At 33.8% G+C, this 27,953-nt stretch overlaps 5 protein-coding genes across 16 annotated transcripts; 1 reads left to right on the plus strand and 4 right to left on the minus strand.

Annotated features, from left to right (window-relative positions):
* Window positions 1–6,596: 6,596 nt before the first annotated feature.
* LOC107432255 (transcription repressor OFP6) lies at window positions 6,597–9,097 on the minus strand. The gene is made up of 2 exons (XM_016043359.4): window positions 8,959–9,097; window positions 6,597–7,782 (listed from the first exon to the last, which is right to left on the minus strand). Exon 2 carries the CDS (start codon window positions 7,522–7,524, stop codon window positions 6,976–6,978), a length of 549 nt encoding a protein of 182 aa, XP_015898845.3. The 5' UTR covers window positions 7,525–7,782; window positions 8,959–9,097; the 3' UTR covers window positions 6,597–6,975.
* Window positions 9,098–9,178: 81 nt separating this feature from the next.
* Window positions 9,179–13,805, minus strand: LOC107432244 (uncharacterized). Of its 6 annotated transcripts, none has more exons than XM_016043345.4 (13): window positions 13,562–13,799; window positions 13,287–13,365; window positions 13,090–13,163; window positions 12,933–13,004; window positions 12,760–12,788; window positions 12,244–12,294; window positions 11,842–11,892; window positions 11,218–11,277; window positions 11,026–11,108; window positions 10,493–10,640; window positions 10,208–10,258; window positions 9,880–9,984; window positions 9,179–9,482 (listed from the first exon to the last, which is right to left on the minus strand). In XM_016043345.4, the coding sequence occupies exons 1-13, from the start codon at window positions 13,632–13,634 to the stop codon at window positions 9,336–9,338; spliced, it is 1,023 nt and encodes a 340-aa protein (XP_015898831.3). In that variant the 5' UTR covers window positions 13,635–13,799; the 3' UTR covers window positions 9,179–9,335. The 6 variants fall into 6 exon arrangements, with proteins under 6 accessions (XP_015898831.3, XP_015898832.3, XP_015898833.3 ...); XM_016043346.4 differs by having other exon boundaries at window positions 13,287–13,370; window positions 13,562–13,796; XM_016043347.4 differs by having other exon boundaries at window positions 13,287–13,402; window positions 13,562–13,794.
* Window positions 13,806–16,944: 3,139 nt separating this feature from the next.
* LOC107432266 (HVA22-like protein j) lies at window positions 16,945–20,349 on the plus strand. Of its 3 annotated transcripts, XM_025066722.3 has the most exons (7): window positions 16,945–17,100; window positions 17,225–17,330; window positions 17,482–17,573; window positions 17,756–17,854; window positions 18,645–18,701; window positions 18,779–18,842; window positions 18,943–20,349. In XM_025066722.3, exons 3-7 carry the CDS (start codon window positions 17,542–17,544, stop codon window positions 19,276–19,278), a joined length of 588 nt encoding a protein of 195 aa, XP_024922490.3. In that variant the 5' UTR covers window positions 16,945–17,100; window positions 17,225–17,330; window positions 17,482–17,541; the 3' UTR covers window positions 19,279–20,349. The 3 variants fall into 3 exon arrangements, with proteins under 3 accessions (XP_024922490.3, XP_015898855.3, XP_024922492.3); XM_016043369.4 differs by lacking the exon at window positions 17,225–17,330 and having other exon boundaries at window positions 16,993–17,100; XM_025066724.3 differs by lacking the exon at window positions 17,225–17,330 and having other exon boundaries at window positions 17,004–17,100; window positions 17,503–17,573.
* LOC107432265 (uncharacterized) lies at window positions 19,552–21,174 on the minus strand. Of its 2 annotated transcripts, none has more exons than XM_016043368.4 (2): window positions 20,440–21,174; window positions 19,552–19,829 (listed from the first exon to the last, which is right to left on the minus strand). In XM_016043368.4, the coding sequence occupies exons 1-2, from the start codon at window positions 20,971–20,973 to the stop codon at window positions 19,806–19,808; spliced, it is 558 nt and encodes a 185-aa protein (XP_015898854.1). In that variant the 5' UTR covers window positions 20,974–21,174; the 3' UTR covers window positions 19,552–19,805. The 2 variants fall into 2 exon arrangements, with proteins under 2 accessions (XP_015898854.1, XP_024922494.1); XM_025066726.3 differs by having other exon boundaries at window positions 20,413–21,172.
* Window positions 21,175–22,933: 1,759 nt separating this feature from the next.
* LOC107432237 (transcription factor E2FA) lies at window positions 22,934–27,940 on the minus strand. 4 transcript variants are annotated; one of them, XR_001582689.4, is made up of 15 exons: window positions 27,423–27,938; window positions 26,440–26,632; window positions 26,231–26,284; window positions 26,064–26,149; window positions 25,906–25,994; window positions 25,727–25,781; window positions 25,495–25,547; window positions 25,360–25,410; window positions 25,185–25,233; window positions 25,008–25,073; window positions 24,835–24,911; window positions 24,470–24,701; window positions 24,172–24,238; window positions 23,703–24,063; window positions 22,934–23,127 (listed from the first exon to the last, which is right to left on the minus strand). XR_001582689.4 is itself a non-coding variant. In XM_016043336.4 (14 exons), exons 1-14 carry the CDS (start codon window positions 27,630–27,632, stop codon window positions 23,927–23,929), a joined length of 1,395 nt encoding a protein of 464 aa, XP_015898822.1. In that variant the 5' UTR covers window positions 27,633–27,940; the 3' UTR covers window positions 23,500–23,926. The 4 variants fall into 4 exon arrangements, 3 of the variants coding, with proteins under 3 accessions (XP_015898822.1, XP_024922668.1, XP_015898821.1); XM_016043336.4 differs by lacking the exon at window positions 22,934–23,127 and having other exon boundaries at window positions 23,500–24,039; window positions 27,423–27,940; XM_025066900.3 differs by lacking the exon at window positions 22,934–23,127 and having other exon boundaries at window positions 23,500–24,039; window positions 24,159–24,238; window positions 27,423–27,939.
* Window positions 27,941–27,953: the final 13 nt, after the last annotated feature.

Here is a 27,953-nt window from a genome sequence, read left to right on the forward strand (position 1 = left end):
TCAACACGCCAATCCCACATCTCCCACTTGTTTTTCGATTCATGAATCATGAGTATCCCTTAATTCATTGATGGTTTTTTGGCCCTTTTAGGTTTTGGCATTGGTTGCAGATCTCTCTGTTTGAACCAAAAAAATAAAAAATTATACAAATCTTTTCGAACCATAGCTTTTGATATTAAAAATAAATACAAAGAGAGGGTTAATTTTACATCTTTACCGAGAAGGTAAAATGTTTAATACAATGATGTAAAATATAGATTACATCATATTATTCATATAAGAAACAACTATCAAGTAAACATAATCCAAATTATCTATAAACATAAATTTGTACAATATTAAAATAAAGCATTGAGGAATATAAACAAAAAATTTAAGTCAAACAACTATTTGACTGTAAATTGTTCATTATGCCAGGAGGCATAAGAAAAGGTCGAAAACAGCCCCATCACCGCCCTATACTCCGGTTTCTTTTAACTGCGATGGGATAAGGATTCCTCAATTGGAAACCAGATGGGTTCGGGTTCTCATTTTCCCACCATAAAATAATAATAATAATAAAACTATATTTTTCAAAATATTATTTTTAAAGATTTTTAAGATATATGTCAAGGCTTCCTTTTCATTATTGAAATAACTTAAACTTATACACATTGAGGCTATTAGAAAAATGGAAAACTATTTTATAAAAGAAGTTAAGTAAATATATTACCCGGAAATAGACTTAATTAAATATACATGGAAAATATGAGTTTTATTACCCAAAAAAAAAAAAAAAGGAAAACGTTAGCTGCACATTGATGACTCTTACAAGAATATTAACTGGTGCTCTATAAAGCTAATTCACAGTAATTAGGAGTGTATCATGTTTTAGTTGAACTCTCTGATCTTGAATTGAATCAACAGTATTCCGACTTGATTTTATTTCCTTCACAATTCTTTTTTTTTTTTTTTGAAAGCGTTCTAACATTAAAATTATATATTTTAAAATTGTATTAATAGAATCATATTTATTAATATAAATATGTTTAAGTATAAGAAAATATATGAAATATAAATATAAATTAAAATGGATGGCAATTTTTTTTTTTTTGGCCATGTTTCTATCCCAACTCCGTTAGGAACAAGTCCCCTTAGAAATCGAAAATGGCGAAGCAAATTTCCATCCCTTATATAACATTACCATGTAACAGTTATATAATAATCTTTCTTCACTTTATGAAGGTTTTTTTGTTTTTTTATTTTATAAATTCATTGCACAAGTACTCATAGACTTGGCCTTGGCCTAAGGATTTTAACATTGAAAATATAACCATCATGTCCAAGATTAGCTAGGTAAAATTTTTTCCCACCCTTTGTAATTGAAAAGAAAAAAAAAAATCATTGCACAAAATTATGAATGGTTGCTCGTGTAGTTATTTTGAATTTATTACTGTGATAGAGGTACTTCGCTGCAAATATACATCCTATATGATAGTTCTCGAGAAATCTTCACTGTGACTTTCATCATACATCCTTGTAGTCATTTAAGCCAACTTTTATTGCAACAAATATCAATGACATCCTTATTAACACCAACTACCAACCCAGGGTCTAAAACCTAAAGCCATCAATTCAATTCAATTCATTTCAATTACTTGGTCCATGGGCTTAGACTGTCATTTGCATTCAATTGGGCTGCTCTGTCTTTCAAATATTTTTGTTCCATAAATACCCTTGACATTAAACAGAGGTCCAACCATGGACGACGATGATGATGATGGATTCCATTTACTCAATTCAAATCATGACTCTTTAACTTAATTGCAAATAAAGAGCTCTGCAAAGAAATCCCTCTTATTTACTTTTATCATAAAGCGCTTTTTGTGGAAGGAGTTTCAATGCTAGATATCAATATCAATGGCGTTGAGAAACTAAAAGCTACCTTTTGATGTACAATTTCTGATTAAGAAGCTTGGTGGGTTGGAACTTCAGATTTTTTAGATAATGGGTGCTCTGTGAAGTTGATCTTGGCTTTCGAATGAGGATGAGATAAGGACTTGACCTTAAGATTTTCACTTGGCATGAGATTTTGTGATAAAACAGTAAATAGGGTGATGGAAATTGTGCTTGTCTTTTTCCACAGAAGCTTCATACAATTTTAATTTTTCACATTAAATGCTGTGTTTCACAAATTTGTACCACCTGGTTACCTCTTTCCAATGGGCGTCCCGTGCCAGCCTGCGTAAGAAGAAGTCAGAGACTGATTGTGTTTGTCATTTTATTCATTGCTTTTCAAAAATTTTGAATTTAATTAGGAGATTTGCTCTATGTCCAATTTTAGTAGTATCAAAATTCACCCATCGAGTTGACAGCTTTGATTGTGCTGTTCTAGTACAGTGATGATTAATCCTCCTCGATATAGAAGCCATCCATCTGAAGCTGTAAATTTTTATGGATCCATGTGAATAAATTTTTTTTTTATTTAAATAGGATAGCGGGTTTTTTATTGAGGAGGATGGATGATGTGAAACGAAATTGATTCGGTTCTTTCCCTTTTATATTTCTATTTATAAAATCATAAAGTTCAAAATATATTTATTTCTTTAATTTAAAATTTATTGTAATGAGACTAAAAAGAAGGACAAATTATCTTTCTCACTGATATCTAACAAAATGTCAGCTAAATTGTGTCTAAAAAGAGTCAAACTTGTTTAGATTCTCATCAATTTTAACCACTTTACCCAGTTGTATTTAAATTTTTTTACCCTCACGCTTAGATTCGCATCCATTTTGAGCCGACAAAGAGACAAATCAAGATTTAAGTTCTAGTACCTTCCCGGGCGATATTACTCGGCATAAACTGATATTTTATTTAGATGGGCGTCACTTCAAACTGATCAAATACCCTTTTTTTTTTCTTTTTTTTTTTTTTCTGTGTGTACAAATTCATTAAACGAACCAAACCAAGAAACCATATAAAGGAGAATTCACAGACAACAAAACCCAAACCACTAAACAATGTCGGAATTCCCTAGGACACAAGAAGTACTCCAATCCACTAGTTATATATATATATATATGTATTTTTATTTTTTTTTTGTGAATTCCAATGAAATGGTTATAGAGGTTAAGAGTGGTGATTGAAGGAATGCATCAAACTCGTCCATATTCTTAACAGGCATATTAATTCACTATTACCTCATTATAGCTGAATTATTCATAAATGGAAATATTTAAGCAATTAAAAGTGGTGGATGGAAACTTTTGGGTTGTAGTGGTACAACTTGTACCAATAAAATCTGGGAAGGAAAAACTCTGATCCATATCTTCACATTTACTTTTTGTTTTTATCCATTCCGTAAAACTAAGATACCTGCTCTGTAATCTTTTACCAAAAAAAAGTAAAAAAAGCCCCTCTGTACTGTTATCTTATTACCTAACAAAAAAAAAAAAAAAAAAGGCTGCTCTGTAATTCTATAAAATGCCTCTGCTGCTGCTGATAAGAACTCTATGAATAGTAAGTATACTGTAAAATAGTTTTTTATTGTTTACTTTTTAATTCGGTCAAAGTACAAATTCTTCCAAGTCATCAAATCCAACATCTCCTCACGAGTCACGACTAAACAAAGGTCTCGTCGTAAAATTACGTACTAGATTCTATATTTGAATGCCAAGATTGCTAAAATGTTGGATGTTTAACTTGAATGTTTGGTAATATTGTTTCATTATTCTTAGATAATAGCTTTAATCTTGAAACTGAACCGTAAAGGTTCCCTGAGATAGTTGGAATCCAGCAATCCCTGAAGTGACTTAAATAAATAAAAATAAGACCTCTAAAAATTGTTTTTAAAAGCAAACATTAGCCATTAGGGATGTAAACTTTTTAAGAGAGGGAGACTTACGAGGGCATGTATTCTTTATTTCTTTAAGGGACAAAAATTGAAGCAATGGGGTTGTCTGTCTTCATTGTGGAGAGAAGAATTGTTTTTGATATTATTATTTCCCTTTTTATTCAATCCCTCATGGGTTGCCACAGCCTTCTTTACATGTCGGTCTCACATTTTGATCCTCCAAATCACTAATGTTTCTATTTATTGGCCAAAAAGTACCCTATGTACTCATATCTGTACAACCTCGATTTACCAAGTAAGATGTAGACTATCTAGTACTTTCATCTTTTCACTTTTTCCACCTTTTATATTGTCCAATAATCCTTTGTTAATCTTCATTGCAGATTACAATTACGTGTCCAAAGTACCATATACACAATAGCTTAGTATATGACATGCATTATGAGTAAATTAAAATTCATCTTAAAACGTTTGAGATTAATTGCTGGTCTAATACCGTTATCATATATCCTATATGTCCATAAACTTAGCAGCGTTTTTAATTTTATATTTTCATAATTTTCATCGTAGCTGGAAAGGCAGTACTTTTGTCGGGGCTTGATTTTCCAAACTATAGTAGATTTAATTTTACTTTATTTTGCTTAATCAATCATCAAGCAAACTTATCCTGTTGCCCCAAAAGGAAATCAAGGAACATTATCTTCTAAATGGATTAAGATTATCCTTTTAGTAATTAAGAGAACCTTGCTTTTAGTTTGATATGATGATCTTCACCAACTTCAATGACCTGAAAGATCGATTGACAGTTTAAATACCATAAGTGGAAATCCTTTTTTGCTTTTGGCTGGTCACGAATGAGGCTTTGCATTTGGTTTGATTGTATCGGAATAAATTGAGGTAAGAAAGAAACAAATGAAGCTGAAACTATTTGCTCATATGTCGATAAACGAACGCATTTATACATGTGACTTTGTCCATCACAGCAGATAAAAGATTAGACTGATCAGAAAGCTAAACAATCTTTTCAAACATATCACAATTTGATTGATGGAATTGATGGTTTTAAATCCTATTAGGCATGTTAGTTCACATTCCATTGATGGAAAGCACACACAAGAGAAATAAAAAAATAAAAATAAAAGTTCCACATTTTATAGATATTTTTTTTTTCTTTTTCTTTTTTGTGCTGAAACATTTTATAGATATTTCTTCACATAGCAATACCCCTCTCTTTATTTTATATTATTATTATTAATTTTGTTTTGGTAACTGTAGCAACATCCCTCTCACTAGCTTAACACAAATCCTATAACCAAACTTAAATAGATGTCAGGTAAGGCAAGAACATCAAGTTAATTTTATGGTTCTCTCTTTTATTTGTTTCTTTCTTACCCACAAAAAAGCAGAAAGATGTCTCCCACTATCAGAGAAAAGATAACGAGTTTGGATAAAGGGGGTTTATATGTCTAAACCAAGTTTTTTTTTTTTTTTTTTGATTTGATAGTTGTACAAATATTTGCAACAAATTTTCTCTTCTTTTCTGGTTTGTAATACACTGAAACCCTAATTAGATCAATTTTCTTTTATTTCATTTATTTTCCCTACATGGAGAAGGAATTTGGACAGGGGTTGTGGTCCGTTACTGTCTTGGAAAAAAAAAAATGGACCTCTCCCATATGTTTCCACTACTGTAAAGATTCCCTCCCATAGATTTGACTAACCCTCCATGGTAGACCACATTTTTTAACTTTAATAGATCAGATATATTAAAAATATATATATATTATGAAATTGTTTGTGACATTAGAAAGAGATATGTCTTTAACAAAGACAACCATAATTGCTCTCTCTGCAAAGCATGCCCAACTCTGAGGCAAACCATAATGGTCACAAACAGTCATGTGGGAGAGCCTTAATTTCCTATGCTCTTATCTCTCCATCTTAACTCAAAAATCAAAATCATATATTTTTCTACTCATTATTATATGCCTTTGCTTTTGTATTCATCCATACTTAAGAAAGTACTGCAAAAGCAAACCAGAGTACCAAGTAGCTCAATTTTTGTATAATTCTCAAACCCCAAAAAAAACAAAATGATATAGAACTGTTTTCGGCTCATTGAGGGGATTTATATATTGATAAATCTGAAATCTAGATAATGGTAAAGCTTGAATTGTATAAATATATATAATAATTTAGGAGTTGAGAAACAGAGACGAGGGCAGAGAGAGTGTATGAGAAATGAGTGAGAGGAACAACTAGCAACTAGCAGGTATGATAAAACATTAAATATATGAGACACAAAGGGAGAGTAAAAGCCAAGGTTTAATACTAGCGGAGGTGGGCATTGGAAATTGTACACTAGTGTCAGTCAATAGACATTTCTATTCTTCATTGAAAATGGCATTAATCACCAACCTGTCCTTCATGCACCACTTACAAAATCACTTCTCCAAATTATTAAATTCAAATCCCAATGTCTATCTTTTCCCACCAGCTACACTCACTCTTCTTCTTGGAACCTGCTTCCAAGGGTTTTGAGTTTGACCAGCCCTAATTGCACTACTTGTCCAATTTTATTTTTATTTTTATTTTGGTCTTCTCTTAAGGTGAATCCTTGGTCACTTATGATCCTCTGAATTTTTTGTTTTACTAAAAAAAATAAATAAATAAGATGAAACACACATATATATATGTATCATCGCTTACCAAGAAAATCAAAATATGAATATTTCACTTGAAAAAAAAAAAAAAAAAAAAAACAACAACAACAACATTCATTTATATATATACACGCATAAACATTTGATTGAAGAGAGAAAAAAATGGGAAGAAAATAGGTTCCATCCTATATCCACCCAGCTTACAAGTTACATTAATACAAGAAAAAGAAGCTTTTTTTTTTTTTTTTTTTTGCCATTTTTTGGAGAATAAATTAAATATCTTGATCTAAATACAACCTTAACACTAAAAGCCCTAATAAGATTTTTTATTTAACCATACAAATTGACATTAATTTGGACCAACCCGCCTCCCCCGGAATAATAACAATAATAATATTAAACAATAATAATATGTTCTTTCTACCATATCATGGAATTCACGTGCGGGAATCAATGCACGAGCAGAAGAAGGGAAGAACCTAGTAGTCACGTGAGGTGTAAGCTGCAAAATGCAACTTCTTCGTGGAAGTGCAGGACTTGACAGAGAAAACGCCGTTCCAGATCTCAGTGAAAGCTCTAACAATAATCCCATGGTGGCATGGCGAATTCAGCTGCAAGAAACAGTTGAGCAGCTGTCGGAGATCGTCCTTCGAGTATATCTCGTTCTCCAAGATCATCTGCAGCATCGAATGCCGGAAATCCAGGTAGGGATCGTCCGACTCCTTCTCCACCGCCACGCTCTCCCCGCCGACTCTTCCGAAGCCCTTCACCGTCTTCACGTCGGCGGTTTCGACATCGGAAAACTGCCAAGAGTCCAAGTTCGGAGAGAATGCGGTGGTGGTGGTGGTGGTGGTGGTGGTGTCGTCTTTGTCCCATGAGCTCGAGGACGAAGAGCGATAGTGTTTGTGTTTTCGATACGTAGTTTTGGGCTTCGGATGGAAAAGAAAGGAAAGTTTCGGCCTTCTGCAACTGCAGCCTAGGTCCACCGACACCGTGTTCAGAAGGACTTTCTTTCTGTTACTGGACATGGTATAGAACAGAAGAGAAAGAAGAAAGAAGAGAAGTGAGGAAATGACTAAGTCTGTGAGCGAGTGAGAATAAGTGAGCGAGTGAGTTGGAAGGAGAAGAGTGTTTCACCGAATGGAAATGGAAATGGAAATGGAGAAGCTTCTCTCTTTAAAGGTGTCTGCATGTAAGCTCCATGTGGGTCCTACTTCGCTAAAATCACATGTTCTGTGAGTTTTTATCCATCACAACATACATCTGGACCATACATTTTGCAACACCTGAAAACAGCGATTGATTGATAATTTTATGAGTCATAGTCAGAGAGTCTCAGGATTTTTATTTTTATTTTATCTTTTTCCCAAAAGATTAGGGTAATGGGTCATATCATGGTGTACTTTGGCGTGATGAAAAGTTGAGCAAATTCGTGCAAAGGGTTAAGCTTAATTATATTTATTAAATTAATCTTTGAATTAGAATGATGAAACTCATAAGCTTCTTTTTAATACTTAAAATTTTTTGTATCCATAAAGATAATCGGTGGGCAATGTGGAATCTTACCAAAGATATAATTAGTAGCTGTTATTCAAATAACAATTTCTTTTTTTTTTTTTTTTTTTAAGAAAGTAAACCACCCATAGGAATAGGGGGGAAAAAAAAAAATTAAAGCATGAAAACCCGACTTAAATCCTTACGGAATTTTGACCCGATTTGATTATTTGGATCTTAAACGGGATTTAGAATACTTCCAAATGTCACTTATTTCGAAAAATATTTGGCCACGGGAATATTTTTTCATAATTCCAAATCTTAGGTGTAAGAATGACTTGTGACGACTGCAAGTTGCATTGGTAAATGCCAAATGGTAACCCAAATCTAAACTTTTTTTCTTTTTCATTTTTTTTCTTTCCCCTTCGGCTAATAATTCTAAGCTTATATATCTACGTGAATGTATAATATTTTTCACAAGTTATTTGAAAATAAAATTGTATATATTAACACGAAAAAAGAAGTAAAATATAATTCTATATATTCGAGCCTGGCAGTTTGAAGTTTCTCAATTTGATTAAAATGTATAGATTTGTGTTTTTTTTTTGTGAAATTAATTAAATGTATGGAGACAAATTGGAGTTGTTGCATTTCATAGCCTCATAAAGTCACGGGTCCAACAAAAGAGAGAGGCTGGTTGTAGAATAATCAAGCCCATATATATTTGTTCTGATTGTTTTAACGAGTTGCCAATAGTTCATATAACTATTTATATTTATTAAGGCGTCCATTATATTCATCTTATTTCAACCATTAAGTTCCTATAACAACAACAATCACATTCATAATATTCGTTTTATTTTTATTTTTATTCTCTCTCATTATCCACCTCTACCAACCAAAAACCAATTCAAATATATGTTTGTCTATCAGAAAAAATAGAAAGCAAGAGGAAAAAGTACTAATACCTGTAATAAAGACGAATGAAGTGGCAGTGACCCTTGTAAATAAAGAGAGATGCCATTTTGTATACGAAAGTCTTTACATTAATCGATTACTTTATCTGCACGCTACTAGAAAAGCAGTGTACGTTTTTGCTACTGATTTTTACTTTTCTGCATGCATTGCAGTCGTTTAGTTATACTACAAACACAAAATCTGTATGTAGAATTATAAAAGGCTAAGAAATGCTCCAAAAGGTACTGATAAATATTATTAACTTTAAATAAACAGAGAACATGGAAATGGTAAGAATTTTATGCATTATAAGCGTCTAAACCCTCCATACATTTATGACTACCAGAAACTCAAACCAATAGTCTCCTGCTAAAAACATATTTGGATCTTACTGGCTTGATCTTGGTATTTGATTCTTGATCAAGCCTGCTACATACTGTGCAACCCATAGTGAGCCAGCCTCAGTGCAACCGAAAGCATGGGTGTGACCCTCTCTCTCAATTGATAGAGCGATTTCTGGGACCTCCTTGCAAATCTGTGGCCATTAGAAAGGACGCAAAAAATACCCAGATAGTCAGATTGGAAAATAGAGCAAACTTGAAAAGATCTGGACTAAAGTCAATTGCTCTTTATGCTTAAGCACTAAATTACCAAACTAATGCATTACGACAAAATTCAGCATTATATTTAACAATGGATAATCCAAGTAAATGTAGACCCAAGTAATCCATGCAGAAAGTACTGGTCTACTGGGAGTGCTAGATAGAGCAAGGGAAGAAGGAAAGCAAGGAATCATGTCCCGAGAGCCAAAATGACAGGCATATTTTCTTAACGCAACCACATGTTGTTTTGGACACACATGGAGAGGAGCATAACATCCTCATGAATTCAAACTTAACCTTCATGCATTCGATAATAACACCACCGCTTACCTCTTCATGCATTTGAAGTGGACCCCAATGATCATCGACACCAAACAGAAATGCAATTTTATCACACTTGGCTCTCATAAATGCCCAATCTGGTGCTTCTGAAAGCTAGAATAGGGACTGTAGTCAGCAAATAACTGCTTGTAGTTTAACTTTCCAACTGTGTGAACCACACACATGGCTATATTTTTGCACATACAAAGATTTAAACTTAAAATGTAATGCTGATTGCTATCATAAATTTGCTGCAGGTATATTAGTCACATTGTATCGTTTAATCTCAACTTAAAGAACTAGCATATAAATCTCAATGAAAAGCAAGATCTCTTACCTTTTTGAATTCTGTCATTGCCATGAAGAGAATATTCCGTATGGTATGGTACTGCAAGTTTCAACACAAATGTTAATGCAGTAATATTAAGAAATCCCCCTTGTGCACAGACGATGAGTGCAGTTCCATAAGGATATATATTGGTAGAAAGTCGCACTAAAGAGCAGTTGAGAGATAAAAAGATGACATTAATTAAAAAATAAAGATTATCTAATATAGAAAAAAGAAGGAACCCAAAGTATTAAATGGACTTGGTGGAAAATATATCTCTGATACAGACATTACCTTTACCAAGTGTGAGCAAACAGAGTCAACTGCAGTGGCCGACCATGACTTCCCAAAAGACTGTTTCACAATTAACCTCAAGGCACAGATTGGTAACATTCCCAACAATGCAACTATAAAACAAATGACCAAACTTAGAGTTGGAGACCTGAAAAACACAATTTTTTAACATTAATCTCAATGATTCCCAAGTTTCTCACAGTCAAAGTTGAAAGTACAGGAAAACAAGCTTTCCATTGAACTAACCAATGTATAGCATACATTAGAAGTCCAGAACCATTTAAATTGCCAATGGTAAAATCATTTATTTAAGCTAGATAAATACAAAAACCATTTATCGCAAAATTAAAATTTGAGGACAAACAGACACCAAGACAAGTAGGCAGAAAAGAATACGAAGGTAAAACTAAAAAGAAACAGCTCACTTTTACAAACCACTGCATGTACACAGAGTTGTTAAGATGCATTCAACACATTGTAGAGGATCGAGAACCATGTTATTCATAGGAATTATAATAAAGAAAAGATCCTACGCTGCAATTTTCCCAATAATAGCTTGTGCCTTGGATTCTTGATTTAAGGCCAAAAATGGATATAGTCCAATGCAATATCTCACCTACAATGCCAAGAAGAGAAGTAAGGGAACAGGTTTTCATGGTTAGATACAGATGAGAGGTGGCACAATATTATTTAGCAAAAACAAATTAGTATAATGTGGTTGTCACCTTCTCTGGAGCTCTCTTGAACAGCTCAATACATATATATGAACCGATGGAGTGTCCAACCTGCAGCAGGAAATAAATGTCAATTTTAAAATTTTTAAGTCAAACAATAAATCAATTTCCAAAGTTTCTACGTGCTTTATTGAAACGATATGAAATCACCATGAAATAACTTAAAATGTTTCTCTTACTAAGCTGATGATACAGAAATAGATAGGATCACTTCCACAACATAACTTTTCAAATACCAGAACAGGAAAAATAAAGATTGTAATAGACCAAGCTAGAACTTTACTAGCTCATTTTCCATTATCTTATTTATCAAAGATAGGTAACCCCATTCAGAGAGTCAGACTAAGCAATTATTTTATTAATCTGGTACTTTTTTCACAAAAACAGTATGAACAACACTATAATGTGAAACCAGAGGCAAACAGGCCATAACATTATATGATAAATAATATTGAAATCTTTGAACATTGTTGCATAAGTTATGAAAAGCTAACATGACTTCAAACGATAAAGTACTTTGTAACCCACTTCTCCATAAAATGAAGCTCTTTTGAGAGGGCAACGTCAAATTGAGTAGGAAAAAAAAATGAATTAATGATAAGAATATTATCCCACCAATACTATAGGAATTCCATTATTTTGCAATTCCTGTTTGATGAAGTCCATCTGCAAATGGAAATTATAGTTACATGTAAGAGACAAATTGATAAAGCAAACTAGTCTCGATGAAGAAAAATGGTGGAATAGTGTCAATATAAATATATATATATATATAATCTCATAGAGGGTAAAGACTTCAACTACACATTCTGTTAACATTGGGAACTTTTGACTTAACATTTGCCGCTCAATTAACAAAGTAAAATGGACTGCAACAGCAATGGCACTAAATCCATTTGAGTTTCATTAGCACAGGGGCATAACATTTTGCTAACTTAAAGACACATTCGCAGGTCACTGTTCACTCTCATCAAGACCTGAATGTGCTCAGAACTGATAAAGCAAGCAGAAACTCACCTTATGATTAATCTGTTCTTGCAATGAAAACAACCTTCCATGCTCCCAATCCTAACAAGAAGAGATGTTCATATTAAGATATATCATGCCAAGAAACACAGGGAAAAAATTATAAAACAAGTTCCACTACACAAGATGCTCCTTATAAGGAAGCCGTGAGCTATATGATTTGTCAAACTAACTAAATTATGCATGAAGAACAAAGCAGAACTAGAAGAGAACTAAATAGCTAATCAAGAAAATTCCCTTACAACAAGTGAAACTAAATGATGAACACACATTTTCAAGCATCATCTTCAATACCTAAATTATGAACCTTCAATCAACCTTTAACTACTCCCTAAATAGCTTTTATATTGTTAAACAGATTTTACAAAAAGCTGTACAGACAAAATTTTTCCACGTGCCTAAAAATTTATTGACAGAGATATGTATGGCAGATGATGGGCAACAAAAATAATCTTATATAAAGTATAAATTTGATATGGCCAAAAAAACAGCAGCAAAATGCAGTACCTTCTTTGTATGAGATACGTGGCCAACAGCTAGTAATGCACACCAAAAATTAAAAGAACAAAATAAACGAGACAGACAATTCATAATCAGTAATCAAAACGTAAACTAAGTTAAAAATAAATAAATAAATAAATGAATAAAAAGAAAACGAAAGAGGAGCTTCAGACTCTTGCCTGTCACGGATACAGTTCCTCCAAGAAACTCATAAAGCGATTCCACAAAATCTTTATAAAATGAAACAACACCTGCGGTACCAATCAAACACAAATCCTAATCCATAACAAAACGAACAAAAACCAATATTTACATACTTAAATCCACACGAACAACCTGGATTTCCAGGGATCAGTAGAACATGAAATGTTGGATCACCAGCTTGAACCTCCAGTAACTCAGTTGTGTAACTAAACATGAGAAAAACAACAACAACAAAAAAAAAAAAGCTTAGAAAAAGTATTGGATAATCCAACCCCAATCATCTCCCAAAAAAACCAAACAACTAAATAAAATAAAAGAAAACAAAGCACCTGGAAACATCGCATAAACGGAAATTAGCATGCCTTTTACTTATAGACTGTAAAACGTCTTGACCCATTTCTTTCCTTGCTGCCCTTAAATTAGAAATCAATAACCGGGTCTCATTCTCCAATATCGTATTTGGTAGAAAATACAAGTGACAATCAGAGTTTAATAAAAATTAAAAAAAGCTTTTTAACAATAATATACACATTCACATTTAGTATCACTGCCATAAAATCTACAACAAATTTATAAAGTGACGCATAGAAATATAAACAAATACCTGAAATGGAAGCAGGGTGAGATGGGTCCGGTAATGGAAGAGATAAAACGAAACATGGATATATAGTGGGCATGTGTGTGTATATATATATATATATCGTAACTTAACTTTTTATTTTATTTTATTTTAATTAATTTGGCGTTACGACCTATGCGGGGGAAAACGAGGGACGTGTTTCTAAGACTTGCCCGCGCTTGTCCCAGCGGTATAACCACTCGTCTGCACTTCTGTTGCTCGGATAAAGTTCGGTGTATTGAGCAGGCGACCATGCTCCGCATATTTTTCTAATTTTATCCAACGCCGGAATTAGATGGGCTTTGTTAGCAATATGTAACCCAACTCAAGAGCCCTTTTTTTTGCATAGATACTCTACGGGCTTTCTAATTTCGATCTTTGAAATTCTATGGGCTTCATTTTTCCTGTCTGATTCGCTAGCCATGTTGGGCCCTTTTTATTTTTTATTTTTTCATACTTAAATCACTGCATATTTTGAACTTAAAAAAAAAAAAAAAAAAAAAAAAAAAAAAAAAGAGGATTTTATCTAGGTCTAATCAAACCTTGGATCTAGAATGTATTAATAATTCTAAAATATACATTTGCTGCAAAAAAATTATAAAATATACATGATAAAAAAAAAGGGTCAATTATACTTCCAAAAATATAAGGTTAGTAGGTTATTGGTTTGGTCGTTTGTTTGCCTTTGTTTTAACCCAAAAATAAATAAATAAATAAATAATAAAATCATTGAAACATTACAAATACGTAGTAATGATAAGTGGTAGAATGGTAAGTCTAGACAATTACATCATAAATACAACATTGTTAGACATTTGAAAATTTTGTAATGTAGTAGACAAAGTAAAATGGAAAATAAGTTGAATGTTCAGGGAATTTTCAGGCAATTGCTTCATTTTACTTTTGGGAAAAGTCGTAATATTTCATCAAAATAAAACCTATTAAAGCATACTAGGTCTTACATAGATTCCAAAAAGAGATATGAAAGGAACATCTAAAATTACTTATATTATATATATATATATATATGTATAAAATATATTTTAAAATATAAGAGCGATAGGGAATAATAATAACATAATGAATCTAGAATAGCAAATAAGCCCATATTTCAATGACCCTTCCACTGTGGATGATCAAATATTGGATTGAACCATATATATAAATATATATTTTGGTAGAAGATTGACCCATGAATGTTAAGTTAATCTAACTACAACTAAAACTTTGGAAACTAAAAGCATATGGATGTCAATTCAATTTCACTAACAAATTAAATAATAATTTTGAGCTGTTTGTTTAATTTTGTGTGTGTGTGTGTGTGTACGTTAGCCAATAGCTTGTATACATAAGGTTGAATTAGAACTGGTAAACCTTTCAAGGATTAGAATGTTTAGTAGTTGTTGAGTGAAAAAAGAATGTTTAGTAGTTGACCCTTATTTAGAAACTTCCCGTATGTTTCTTATCTGCAATTTCACCGAATATACCTGGGAATAATAAAAGGGATATTTATATAAGACGATTTATAACAAAACAAGGAAGAAATATGGTTTAACTAATCCAAAAAAACTAGTTAGATATATAATATAACACATAAAATGTATAATTAATTATAGCCTTTTTATTTTTAGTTAAATTATATATATATATATATATACACATATATATTTTTACAAATGCTTATCCAAACGAATACATAACGAAACTAATCATCTCTTGCTAAAAAAAATAAAAAAATACATATACATACATAAATATATACAGATATATATAATCAAACTAATTATTTCATTTAATCCAATCTAAAACATTTGAATTCACCAATTTAATGTGTTTTTTTATTATTTTTACTCTACTCATGTTTGGGTTTTACCATATTAATCTCTCATTCAAAAACCCACAAAATTCAAATAATCTCATTATTGATGTTTTCCAATTTAAACAAAATAATAAGGTTTCGACAAAGTCTAGTTTACTTTTAAATTATCTTTTTAACAAATTAACCATTTTCTCTTTTGGCTGCTTCTGAATTAAACGTTGTTTGAAAAAAAAAAAAAGAAAAAAAAAAAGAAAAAAGAAGAAGGTGTTTTAACATAAAAATTGACCCCCATTCCATTCAACTATATATAATATTAATAACACTAGCTAAAATGATTTTTAATATCTAATAATGACTGGATCATCCCAGGGCCAAAAAAGTCTTGGACTGTAATTTCAAGGAAGTGTACTGGAAGTGATGGAGGTGGTGTCTAATATCTATGGGTGGCATGGAATTGACACATTCAATGGCAGTTAAATTGTACGTCCACTTTATTATTATTATTATTTTTAGTTTGTCCCAATCATAAGAAGCTTTTAATTTTTCTTTCTGACTAAAAAATGAGTCAACGAAACGTCAAATCCCTATTATACCCCTCCTCGCTTTCGGATAAGAACTTTGGTAAGCTGCTCAAAAGCACAAAGTGGCTGTCTCCAAATTTACTATGCTGCTGACTCGTTAATTACCCATTGTGATTAAACTCAAGTTTTTGGATCACCTCTGTCTTTTACATTTGTCGAAATTAATTAATGTAGGGTCTTTTCATTTTTCCAAATAAATAAATAAAGATTAATGACGAACCCTTGATTAAAAATTTACTACTCTATACTTTCTTTATTTGCACGGGTACCACAATCAATAAATTTATAAATAAATATAAGTTTAAAAAAAAAAAAAAGAAAGAAGAAGTAGAATATCCAATGTGATTAACTTCCTTCTTAAATAATATATTCTTGCAAATTCAAATGTGATCATGTGGCGATTAGAATAATATTAAACAAATAAATTTTACTATTATGTTAAAATTATAGATGAGTTATTCTGTTTTATTTTATTTTTAACAAGAAAATGACGATATAGAAAAAAAGGAGAGAAAAATTTTGAATTCATGGATTTCCAACCATTAAAAAGATAAATCCTAATTTTACTAATTTTAGATAAATTTTTTGTTACTGATGATTATCATTTTTATTTTATTTACATATTAAACAGATTTAAAAAAAAAAAAATCGTAAAGTTCCTCATCCTACCCCTCTGGCCAAAAAAAGGAAAAAAAAAAAAAATGCTATCATCACACACTCTCTCCCACGAATTTAAACGAAATGGCAAAACTACCCCCAACAGAATTTAACCGCCAAACGGTAAATGCGTCTTTGAAGAATCCCAATAAATCCCCTCCCACTGATTTTGTAGGGAAGCGTCCATTGCAAGAAATCTCCCCATCCCTCTCTTTATTTAATTATTATTTTTTATTTAGAAGGCTTTTTTTTTATAAATAATTTTCTATTTTATATTCAATCGTCGTGCCCTCCTTCATTCAATAACTGCAATGTATATATATATATATATAGAGGTATAAGAAGTAGAATAGTTTTGCCAACTTTTTTGGTTAATCGTCGTTTCTGATCTCAAAGCTTCTTCATAGAATTTGTCTCATTCTTCTTCTTTCCCCTTCAGACAGAATCTCAGATCCTTGTTCCAAACGGTTCGATCCTCATTCCTTCCTTCTAAAGAATCTTTTATTTTCCTCCTTTAATTGCTTGCTCTTTCCTGATTTTTGTTATCTTTTTTTTTTTATTATTTTTTAAATTTCTTCCCCATTTGGATAGAGCGGAGTTTTGAATCTGTTAAATGGAAGTTTTTTGGGTCTGTTGAATCATTCTCATATAGTTAACTGCTTTTTTGGTCGCTTTATTTCCTTCTTATCTGTAACAGGTATGTGGAACGTCTTTTATTTCCTTTTGCACGTTGTTTTTTTTTTTTTCCTTTTTTTTTAAAATTTTATATTTAAAGAGGGTGTTTGGAGAGCAAGAAAATGTGTGTTAATTTTCCTTTTGCATGGTCAGTTGATTAAAAATTGGGACAGTTTTTGTGAGGATTTTTACAGGAATTTTGGCGGGAGTCAGAGTAGGAAGAGTATCAAAGAATGTTGGGAGATTTCATTACCAGATTGCTTATGTGAGTTTCCATCATGTTGTTATATCTTTTGGATGTTTGTGTTGATTATGTTTCTCTAGGTTTTCTTTTTTAAGTCTCTGTTTTTGTATAACTTAACCTGTTGTTTTCTGGATTCATCTCGGGCTTTTTCTTTTTTCGCTTTTTTTTCCCCTTTTTTTGAATAATTTTATTAATGATTTCAGAATGCTTTTCGGGTATGCATACCCTGCATTTGAGTGTTATAAAGTCGTGGAGAAGAACAGAGTAGAAATTGATGAACTTCGTTTTTGGTGTAAATATTGGTAAGAATTCATTCCTACACAATATTTTTTTGTTCCATCCTTTAAATCGTTTTTAGTCAAATATCAATTAATATTAGCAGTGTTTATTACAGGACTCTCCCAGAATTAGTTTCATGGTCTTCTTTCTAATTTGCCATAATTTGAAAAGTAATTGTTCTCTAATTGATTTGAGATGCCATTAACAATTCCGCAAAGTGCAATAAATTGATCGATGTGGATTGGATTTGCCTCCATCAAAACTCGAATGACTTTGGGTACAGAGATGGCATATTCTATAAGTAATTGAGACACACAACCAAACATGCCTCCAGATAATACATGATAAACTGAGTTTGACTTTATGCAGGGGCCTAGTAAATATGTCATATTATTGGTCATGGGTTTTTATACTTTTATTATGTGTATTCATGATATAGCGGCCAGTAGAGAAATGATTGGTTTTTATCTCCATTGAGTAAAGTATATATGGAATAAGTTTCCTTTAATATATCCTTTAATATATTTGGGGCCACTATCTATCACATCATCAAATATATTACTAACCTTGGTCGACCTATAATATGTGCCTATTTTGTTCTTAAATTACTAATCAAAGCTACATTTTATGGCGTTTAGTGGATGGATATATTCACCTTTTGATGACTGGTATTAGGTATACGTATATATCTGTGCTATCATGGGACTTGCGAATGAATGAGACAAGTTGTTATTATTATTATTATTTTTATTGGCGGTTTTGTAGTTATATAGCAGTGTCCAAATTGATAATGTCAAATTGTTATATTTGCAGGATACTTGTGGCTATGCTTTCAGTCACTGAGAGGATTGGGGACATATTCATTTCATGGTATGTATTGCTGCTTTGTATATTTGAATACACCCATCTTTTGGTTTCACTCTAATATTTTGTAAGGTCTTGTTAAGGTTTCCAATGTATGGGGAGATGAAGGTGGCTTTCTATGTCTACCTTTGGTATCCAAAGACCAAAGTAAGCACTAAATAGAGCCTATTTAAGGAAGAGAATTCTCATTTACTGTATTAGTTACAGAGTTTGTACAAAATACGATAACCAAGTTCTCATCCTGCAGGGAAGTAGCTATATCTATGAGACACTGTTACGGCCTTACATAGCAAAGCATGAAACAGACATCGATAGGAAATTAGTAGAGTGGAAAGCAAAGGTATGGGATGTGGTATCCTTCTACATGCAAAACTCTGCAGAGTTTGGGCAGTCTGCATTCTTCCAGTTTCTTCAGTACTTGGCTTCTCAGTCAGCAAGGTTTCAAAACAACAATAATGGCTCCGAGGTAGATTCTCTTGTCATTTCATTTACTGCCATTTTTTATTTTTACAACAAATCTCACATCAGATACGTCATTTCATGGTGGTGTACTTTGAAACTAAAACACCTCTGTCCAAAATAGCATCTTTCATTGTCGTACTGAAATCAACTACTATTTTCCCATGTCACAAAATCTATCCATTGTTTAATCAGGGAATCAATGGGAGTACACAGAGGTAGTACATATTTTACAATATAAAAACTATACAATATGCAGTCTCTATTCTCATTTAAAAACATGGAAATCTTTTTTCTATTTTGGTATTTCTAAAAGATGCTTATTCTCTAGCCAGAGTTATAGCCCCAGCCTTTTAATAGCAGAATCTTGTATAGGCGGATAAAGTTTGAGGCACATTAGGAGGATAATATCGAATTGTAGGGAATTAGAAACTATGATCATTGTGTTTGTTCATATAAAGAAAATGTACATGAGAATATACGATTCTGATTGTAAGAAACCTTTGCAGAAAAACGATGATCATCAGCAGACTCAGAATGGATCATCAACAAACTCATTCTTACGGACGCCAAACAAGCTTCAGGGAAGTCAGTCATTAAAGAACAAGAAGGGACTTACATCACCGCCATCATCGCCGGCTTCCAAAACAATCAACCGCTCAGTTTCCGAGATACCTTCATCAAAGCTCCGACAAGTTAAAAAACTCAACAAGACAGAAATTGCACACATTGAGGAAGCGTCCGTGGAAGACTCTGATTCGGACGCTAGCCCAAGAGGCCATATCAATGAAAAGCTCAATGAAGCTCGCCTGAGGCTCAGGCGCTCCAAACCAATCCCTTGAGAATTTGCAACCCACCAACCATTGTACAAAATTCAACAAGAAAATTTTACATCTTTACATCACAAAAAGATAATTGAGTCGAGAAACTTTTTATTTATTTATTTTTCTTCCTTTTTCTTCTCTGTCTAAAAATTCAAATTCATTTCATTATTTTGTTTTTCTTTCTTGTAAAATATATTTAAGAAATTATACGCTCAAAAAGCTAGCAAATTTTCTGCAATTTTTTTTCTTGCCATTTTGTGACCAATCAGCGGTGGTTTGTAATCAATGATTCAGGAAAACACCCAAACAAAAACAAAGGTGTAGAAAATCGAGATATACACAGAAAAAAAAGAAAAAAAAGAAAAACAGAATCAGAACTGTAAAATATCAGACACAAAGGCAAGGCGTTACAGTCGAAGTAACAATTGCCGTACCCATCACCGTTATCTGGTGGCCCGTACCCGAAAGACGCGAAGTATCCCATCGAAGGCTCGGGTCAGAGTGGGAATAACATGACTGCGGATAAAGCCCAAACAAGCGCTAACTGGGTTTTGGGCGGAGAGCCTGAGCGAGAAGCGATGGAAGAAGTGTGTACCGACTGAGACCGGAGAGGAGGACATGGGCTGGAGGTAGGCCCAGGCGGCCTGCTTCACCAGACGATTGCGGATGGAGATCTCGTAGCCGGAGTTGACAGCGGAAGCAGCCGTCGGCGAGTGGATGAGACCGCCGGGAGAGGAGGGGATTAGGTCTCTGAGGGAGGTATAGGCTAGAGAGGTTTTGAGGGAGACGAGCTCGAAGTCCAGAGGTGGAGGCGGCGTCGGTGAAACTGTGCCGTTTTGGTTGGGGAAGCTGGTGCTGTAGAGAGGCTTGGTGATGGGAGGGGTGGTGGAGAGGGTGAGATTGGCGGGAACGACGAGGGGGGTGGAGATGGAGTTTCGACGGCGGGGATTGGATAATGGAAGTGGGTGAGATTTATGGTCGGCTGAGTCGTCCATGGTTGGACTTGGACTTGGAGAAGCTGAAGAATAGCAGAGAAGAGAGAGAAAGAGAGAAGAGAGAGAGTGTGTAAAAGAAACACAAAAAAAAGGTATAAAAGAGGTGAGATTGGTGGGAAGGAAGGAGAGGGGCGGTGGTGTTCAGGAGAATTACGCTCTTTGGCTCTCGGGGACTTCGTTTGCTTTTGCAATTATTGGTCTACAGGCTCACACTTGCCTTGTCGTTTCTATCTCTCTTTCTCTAATTTCTTTTTCTTAATTTTCCATTTTGTCTTTTTTTAGTTATTTTCTTTTTCTTTGTATTTCTTGACGCGTTTCTGTCACACGTGCCTTTCGAATTCTTTTACCCGCTTAATTCCTATTTTCATACCATGCATATTCATGGTAAACTCGGAATAAAGAAAATGAGAATATTTTTATAAAAAACAGGAATCGTTGATTGTTTTATGTAGCAATAGATAAGTATTTGTTATAGGGTCGTAACCTTGACCTGGGTCATATATGATGAACGGGAATAATCAATCCACCATAACTGATTGGTGTTGTGGCTTTAATTTGCTGTCTACTTCAAATGAAAATAACCCCTATCTAATCTTATATGTGAATCAGATGAGGCACAAAATATATAATATTATGTCATTTTATTTTTATATATAAAAATGTGATACACGTTATTTTATCCTTGTTATATTGGTTTTCATCGGATTCGGGTGTGTGATCATAAACTCTCTCTCATATATATTTATATTTACCCTTTTAGTTACTACTCAACACATGTATTCCTTCTACCACTTTCACCATTTCCCATTTGTTACACTTTTCTCATTCAGTAAATATGCAAGGCACTGTCCATAACTTTGTTTGGAATTTCACTGTTTATTGTAGATTGTAGTGAAAGTTTGAAGTAGCAGTGACATTCCAACAAAATCTGACGACTGTGTCGGATAGCATTTCTAAAATGGAAAGGGTTCAAAGGATAATCTTTTCAAATAATTATGTTCAACAAAAAATAAATAAGTAAAAAAAAAAAAAAAAAAAATTAACCAACAGGAAAGATTGTTTCTATTTATCTTTGACGTATGCTGAATTATAAATGGGTGAATTTAAATTCAATACCATTTCTAAAAAAATTAGTCACCATTTCCATTGAAGTGTAGTCATGTATAATTTTAGCTAGTCAAATGTGGTACGTGAATCCAAGTGACCGGAGACTGAAATTTAACTTGGGTTTATCAATCTTCAAAATATATTTTTTATTTAAAAAAAAAAAGATATTGAATGATGGTTTGTTTGAAAGGAAATTTAATGTTGACTTGGAATGGGAGAGTCGTTGGCCAAAATCCAACGAAATGTAACCATTCAAGCAAAAAAAAAAAAAAAAAAGGATTACAATAGAAGTTGAAAAGGGGAGTAGAGAACATGAAGGCTGAGGACCAGAGCAGGAAAGAGACAAGAAACTTAACAAGAAAAAGAGAGTTGAATTATCAATAGATATACACAGAATAGGGTCAAAGCCGCTCAAATTGACCAATAGCAGATTTATAATCACAAAATGGCTGATTAGCATTGTGTCTTTTTCTACCTTTTTTTATTTTTCGACTTTGTGGACACCAACGGTACCATAATTACGTTTACAAAATAAAGCATTCTGGTGTTCTACATAATCATAATAATATTATTATTACTCTGACTATATATGGAATCTGACCCGGACTACATACGTGGCCCTAAACTGGAACTGGATTCTGCCGTACATTCTAGAACCCCCCCCCCCACCCCCTTGAGTCCATGGGCCTATTTCATCTAGGCCATGTTTGTACGAGTTTTTTGGCTGGCACATAAAAAGATGACAAAGTGAGCTGTTTTGGCTTTTTTTTCCAACATTTTAATTCTTCGGTTGAATGAGTTAACTAATAAGTGCACTGATTGAGATTTCTAGAAAACAGATTAGAGTTTTCGATAGTCTAGAAAACAGTGTTTGTGCAGGTTTATTGCATTCCATGATGGTAGAAAGATTCTTACATATCCAAAGGAATATATGGGTGGAATAAAAATTGGTCCCACCTAATAGTGGTAGTATGCATCAGTCATCGTGCATGTGCCAAAAGGAGTCCAACGGATGAAAATGACTCTCTGTCTCTCACTTCCCGATTCCTACGATGAATAAGCTCAGCCATTAGTACCAGATTCAACAATCGGGTTCCACCACAAAATAAAATGGAGCCAAAACAAGAATACAAAAAAGAAAGCTCAATACAAACAGAAAATGACATATCCTACTAAAACACATGGAAATAATCAAATCCACAAACTTCCCTTCGAAGTTGCTTGTTTTTCTTAAGCTTGTGGCCGTTGTGCAAACAGTGTTTATATTCAGTTTGTAACCCTAGAATTTGAAAAAGCCCAATCCTTCTATGTCCTTGAGTTTGTCCTTTATTTTCCACGTACACTAAAACTTATTTCAATTCATTTTAAAAATTAATAAGATTTTTTTGGTTATATTGTATCAAAACATTCTCCAAAAACTGCACCAAAATGTATTTATGTTTTCAACTAGAAAATTAACTTGTTTTATATGGAAATTATTTTTTTTTTTCCAAAAATAAATGTAGAAAGTAACATATTTTTAACATGAGATTTTCATTCGGCCCTTCTTTTTGTGGAGCCACAAAGGCTGCAATGGCCTTGCCCTTCCCGAGTTGAACGCTGGCGATTTTACATTAACTTACCAAATTTAACTTTTTATTCATACCATAGGGGTCAAAAATATTACTGAACTGTACAGTATAACAATGACCCCTAGGTTACCATCCATCGGCTTCTTCTTCCAAAGTTTCCCTTTGCCATCACCGGGAAACCAACTGGCATCTTCAAGTGCTTGACAAATATGGAATGTCACTGATGCGGTGCATAGGAGAGAGTTTCTACTTTTGCTTGGTATGCATATTAAGTTTCATCTCGGGGAGAAGTGAACATTACTAGTTGGTGCTTCAGCGATTCCAGATGGAGGATCTTGTGACCTTGGTGTACTGACATCAGTCATTCCAAAGTCTGCATGAAGTATATCTGCACCATTCCAGTCAACACCAGCTATAGTTGTAGTGAAGGAATTGAGCATCCACATGATAAATTAGAAATAAGAGGGGAAAGGGAAATAATATTGATAGCAAACAAAAAGGCTGCACCATGAAAGGATACAATCTGTTCTCCACATATCTGTAATGCTTACTTCAGCATCAGAGAGAAGCCAGTAGTCCGCATCATTCTGGAACAGTAACAAACAATTACACTTCTAAGCAACTAAATATTCCAGCAGAAATCGATTAATAAAAAAAAAAAAAAAAAATCTCAATATACTTAGATATAATGATATATTATTATATCAGAATACAGATTATATCAGCACTTTCTCCTTTTCCTTATGTTTATCTAATATTAAGATTGACCATTTAGTATTACCAATAGGAATGAACTTGTCAAAATGATCATTACTTACATCAACATCAGAAGGAACAATCTTCATCATTCCCCCTCCAAACTCCTGTGAAGCATTAATGTCTGAGCACATCTGATGATCATTTTGCACCTGTGGCTCAATATCCTTTCTGGTGTTGTCCATTGTGACCACTTCTGTCACTGGGTGCTCATTAGATCCTGAACTAGAAGCAAGTGGAAAGCTCGCAGGTGGCACAACACCATTCATCTCCTCAAACTTCTCCTCAAATTGACTAGAATTTAGGAACATGGAGTTTCAGGGAAAACATTAAAAAGCAATAGTAAATAAAACAAGATTAGCATGTATAAAGATTAGCTAATCACACAGAAGTGAGTATATCAGCCACAAAAAGAAGGCAATAGTACCTGACAAGGTAGACATCAACAGGGCCCATTGTGCTTCTAAGAATTATCCTGTATCTCCTCTGTGGATAGTCAACAGCCTGGTGTATATAAAAAGCAGCAACTTTCATGCATCACTCAATATATACATAAAAAGGCAATATGGACCATCTAAACATTTTATGCTCTTGACCTACTTCATCAGGATCAGGAACTTCCAGAGTGGTTCCATGCGGAGCTTTAATTGCTATGAGTGTTTCATTCTGGTAGAATGTAAGGCACAGAAAGTTAAACAGAAACCAAAACACCATAGAATGTCAGAACTCATAAGTGGAAAAAAAGCATAGCAATCAATAAGATAAGAATGAGCTGACCTGAAAGCAGGGAAGACCTTTAATATCATCTTCAGTCACAAAAAGCCACCTAAAGCAGTAGGAAGGAGAAGATACCATGAAAATGCATAAATATTAAACCAGTTAAAGAATTCAATGATTCTATCTTTTGGGGAAAAAGAGGAAGAAAGATAAGAAACATTGAAGGAACATTTACTTTTGGTTGTTTTCATCTTCACTTAGATCCCTCAATCTTTCCTGCATCTCTCTGCACCATATTGAAATATAATCATTATCCACAGTTTGAAGATAGCAACATTGACTGCTCAACAAGTAAATCAACTAAATAAACCTTATCCGGTCATCTAATCTGCGCTCTTCCATAGAAAGATTGTCAACTTCTGCCTGCAGGGCAAACCATGACATGAAATTTATCTGCTATGACAAGCTACTACTTTTTCCCTGCTCCCTTCTCAGTCGTAGCAGGTAGAAATAGAAAAAATTCTAACCCATGACAATCTATAAAAGTAAAATGATAGTACCTCATGTATGCTTGAGATGAAATCAAATCAGTTTAAACATACCTGTAACGTGGTAATGTCACCATCAACCTCCCCTGGTCTTGAAGCATCAAGTCCCCTAATTAATCATTCAAAAGTCAAATCCACTACATTCACAAGTTCCTATGTGCTTTAAAATTTATTACTACCATATCAAAAACAAACATTAAAATTCTGAAATATTCTAAACAATCAAAGATTACTTCCAGCGTATTCTGTTCTTGAGCTTCTTCTCAATTAGACCTATGCCTTCCAAGACATTTGTTATGTCATATATCCGCCTCTTTTGCACCTATATCATTGAAAAACTTTCAATCAGTACAAAAATGGATGCAAATGTATTTAGACAGGAGACCATTACCTCCAAAGTTTCAGCTGCTTTATTCAGGTCAAGAATACCATCTTCTGCATGCTTAATCAAATTGATGAATTTCTTTGTCAAAAGACCTGGAAAGTTTCATAAAATTTTGTGTTATGATCCTCATTTGACAGTTGTGAGGGCGATACTGAACATAACATATGATTTACCAAGAGAACTGTCATAACGACAGCTGCCAGCTGGAGTTAAAGGAGAAGGAGAACCTGCATGTCAATGAATCAAAGAGCTTCTGTTAAAAATTGAGGTTTCCAGATTCTTTTATATCAAAGGATTAAAGTTTAGATGAATACATCATTAAGGGATTTGTCACAAATGAAAGAAACCGAAATAAAATTTTATAGATGATAAAATACCCTACCAGCATTTGACACAGGTGTCTGAGGTGCTGATCTATTGCCCTTCGAAGTCTTTGACCTGTTGTATGCCCTCCCCCCTTTAGCAGATACAGGAGTGTTCAGGGGACTATTTATAACATTAGTATATCCAGAACCGCTCATCCAATCACCATGCTCAACTTCACTGTTGTCGATACCATTCTTCCGCTTTAGTTGCTGAGGAACACAAGTAGATTCAAAACTCTATTCAACAAAACTGGAACACAATGCAAATAACGACAAAGCCCTAGTTGAATGCATGTTTTGGGGGCTTATTCCAATGAATAACATCACAGTTAAAAAACATCTTGGCATAATACAAATGGTTCAGTCTAATCCTGGTGATGAAAAATGGTACTGGCATATATCACATTCTCCGTATCATTGTGCATATAGAAAACCAATCTTTCAGCTTTACAAGTGACAAGATCACCTATGTCTCATAATGTTGAATGAATGGAGAATATATATATATGTGTGTGTATATATATATATATGTATGTATGGTTAAGGAATAATGCATTAAATTGAAAGCAGAAATATCACCGGCTCAGTAAGCATTTCTTTAAGTATTGAGACGCACACCATCTCAGTGAAAAACATGAGCAAACATAGTCCAGAATTATAAATCAATTGTAAGTAACAAATGCTTGGTCAAATTCAAGTATCACACCCAAGCAAAAATTGGATCCGAACTTAAGAACCGACTCAAAGTAATAGATAAAACCATAGGACCTACAAAGATTCAGATTCCAAAGGGATTTCAACATCATGGAAACCCTAAACAAACAAAGGACAACAAGCGCGGAAAAAAACAATCCAAAACTTAAAAGCACTTCAGCATCTCACCACAATTCCCGTCAAAGGACTGGGAAATTGCAACGAAATCCATTGAGCATTGACCCGAAAAAATACAAACAACATAAACATATATAGATTGATAAAGCACTAAATTAACAGGACTCACAGGGGATCGGACAACAATAGCCTCGGGTTCTTGATCGGCGGCTCTGTGAGCATCGCCGGAGAATCGATGATAATCGTCGGGAGGGAGGAACGGTGGCTTCGTTGAAGCGAAAGCAAGGTGCCTCCTTAACGGCGGCAGGATCTGACCGCCACCGGAAGGCACCGGCGGCGGTGGCGTAGGTCGGTTGGGAGCTCGAGGGTTGCCGGACATGGAGGATAAGACTCCTGGAGCAATCAACGGTCTGATAGTCCGATTGCCAAGACGATCTGCTAGAAAGAGCTTCAGAATAGAGAGCGGTGTTAGGGTTTGGAGGAAGCTGGGAGGGTCAGAGGGAGAAGGAAGAGGTTTAGGGTTTAAAGTGTACGGAAATGGGATCTGCTGGTTAGAGTGAGAGAGAGAATTTTAGAGAGAGAAAAAGGAGTTTGAGAGGAAGTGAGTCTGGGTTGGGAGGGACGGGGTAAGGGGGGGTTTGGCTGAGAGAGCAGAAAACGAGGGAAGGAGGGAATTTTAGTTCGGATAGATGTGGAGGGA

The sequence above is a fragment of the Ziziphus jujuba genome, chromosome 11 (assembly GCF_031755915.1).
Source record: "Ziziphus jujuba cultivar Dongzao chromosome 11, ASM3175591v1".
Classification (NCBI taxonomy): Eukaryota; Viridiplantae; Streptophyta; class Magnoliopsida; order Rosales; family Rhamnaceae; genus Ziziphus; species Ziziphus jujuba.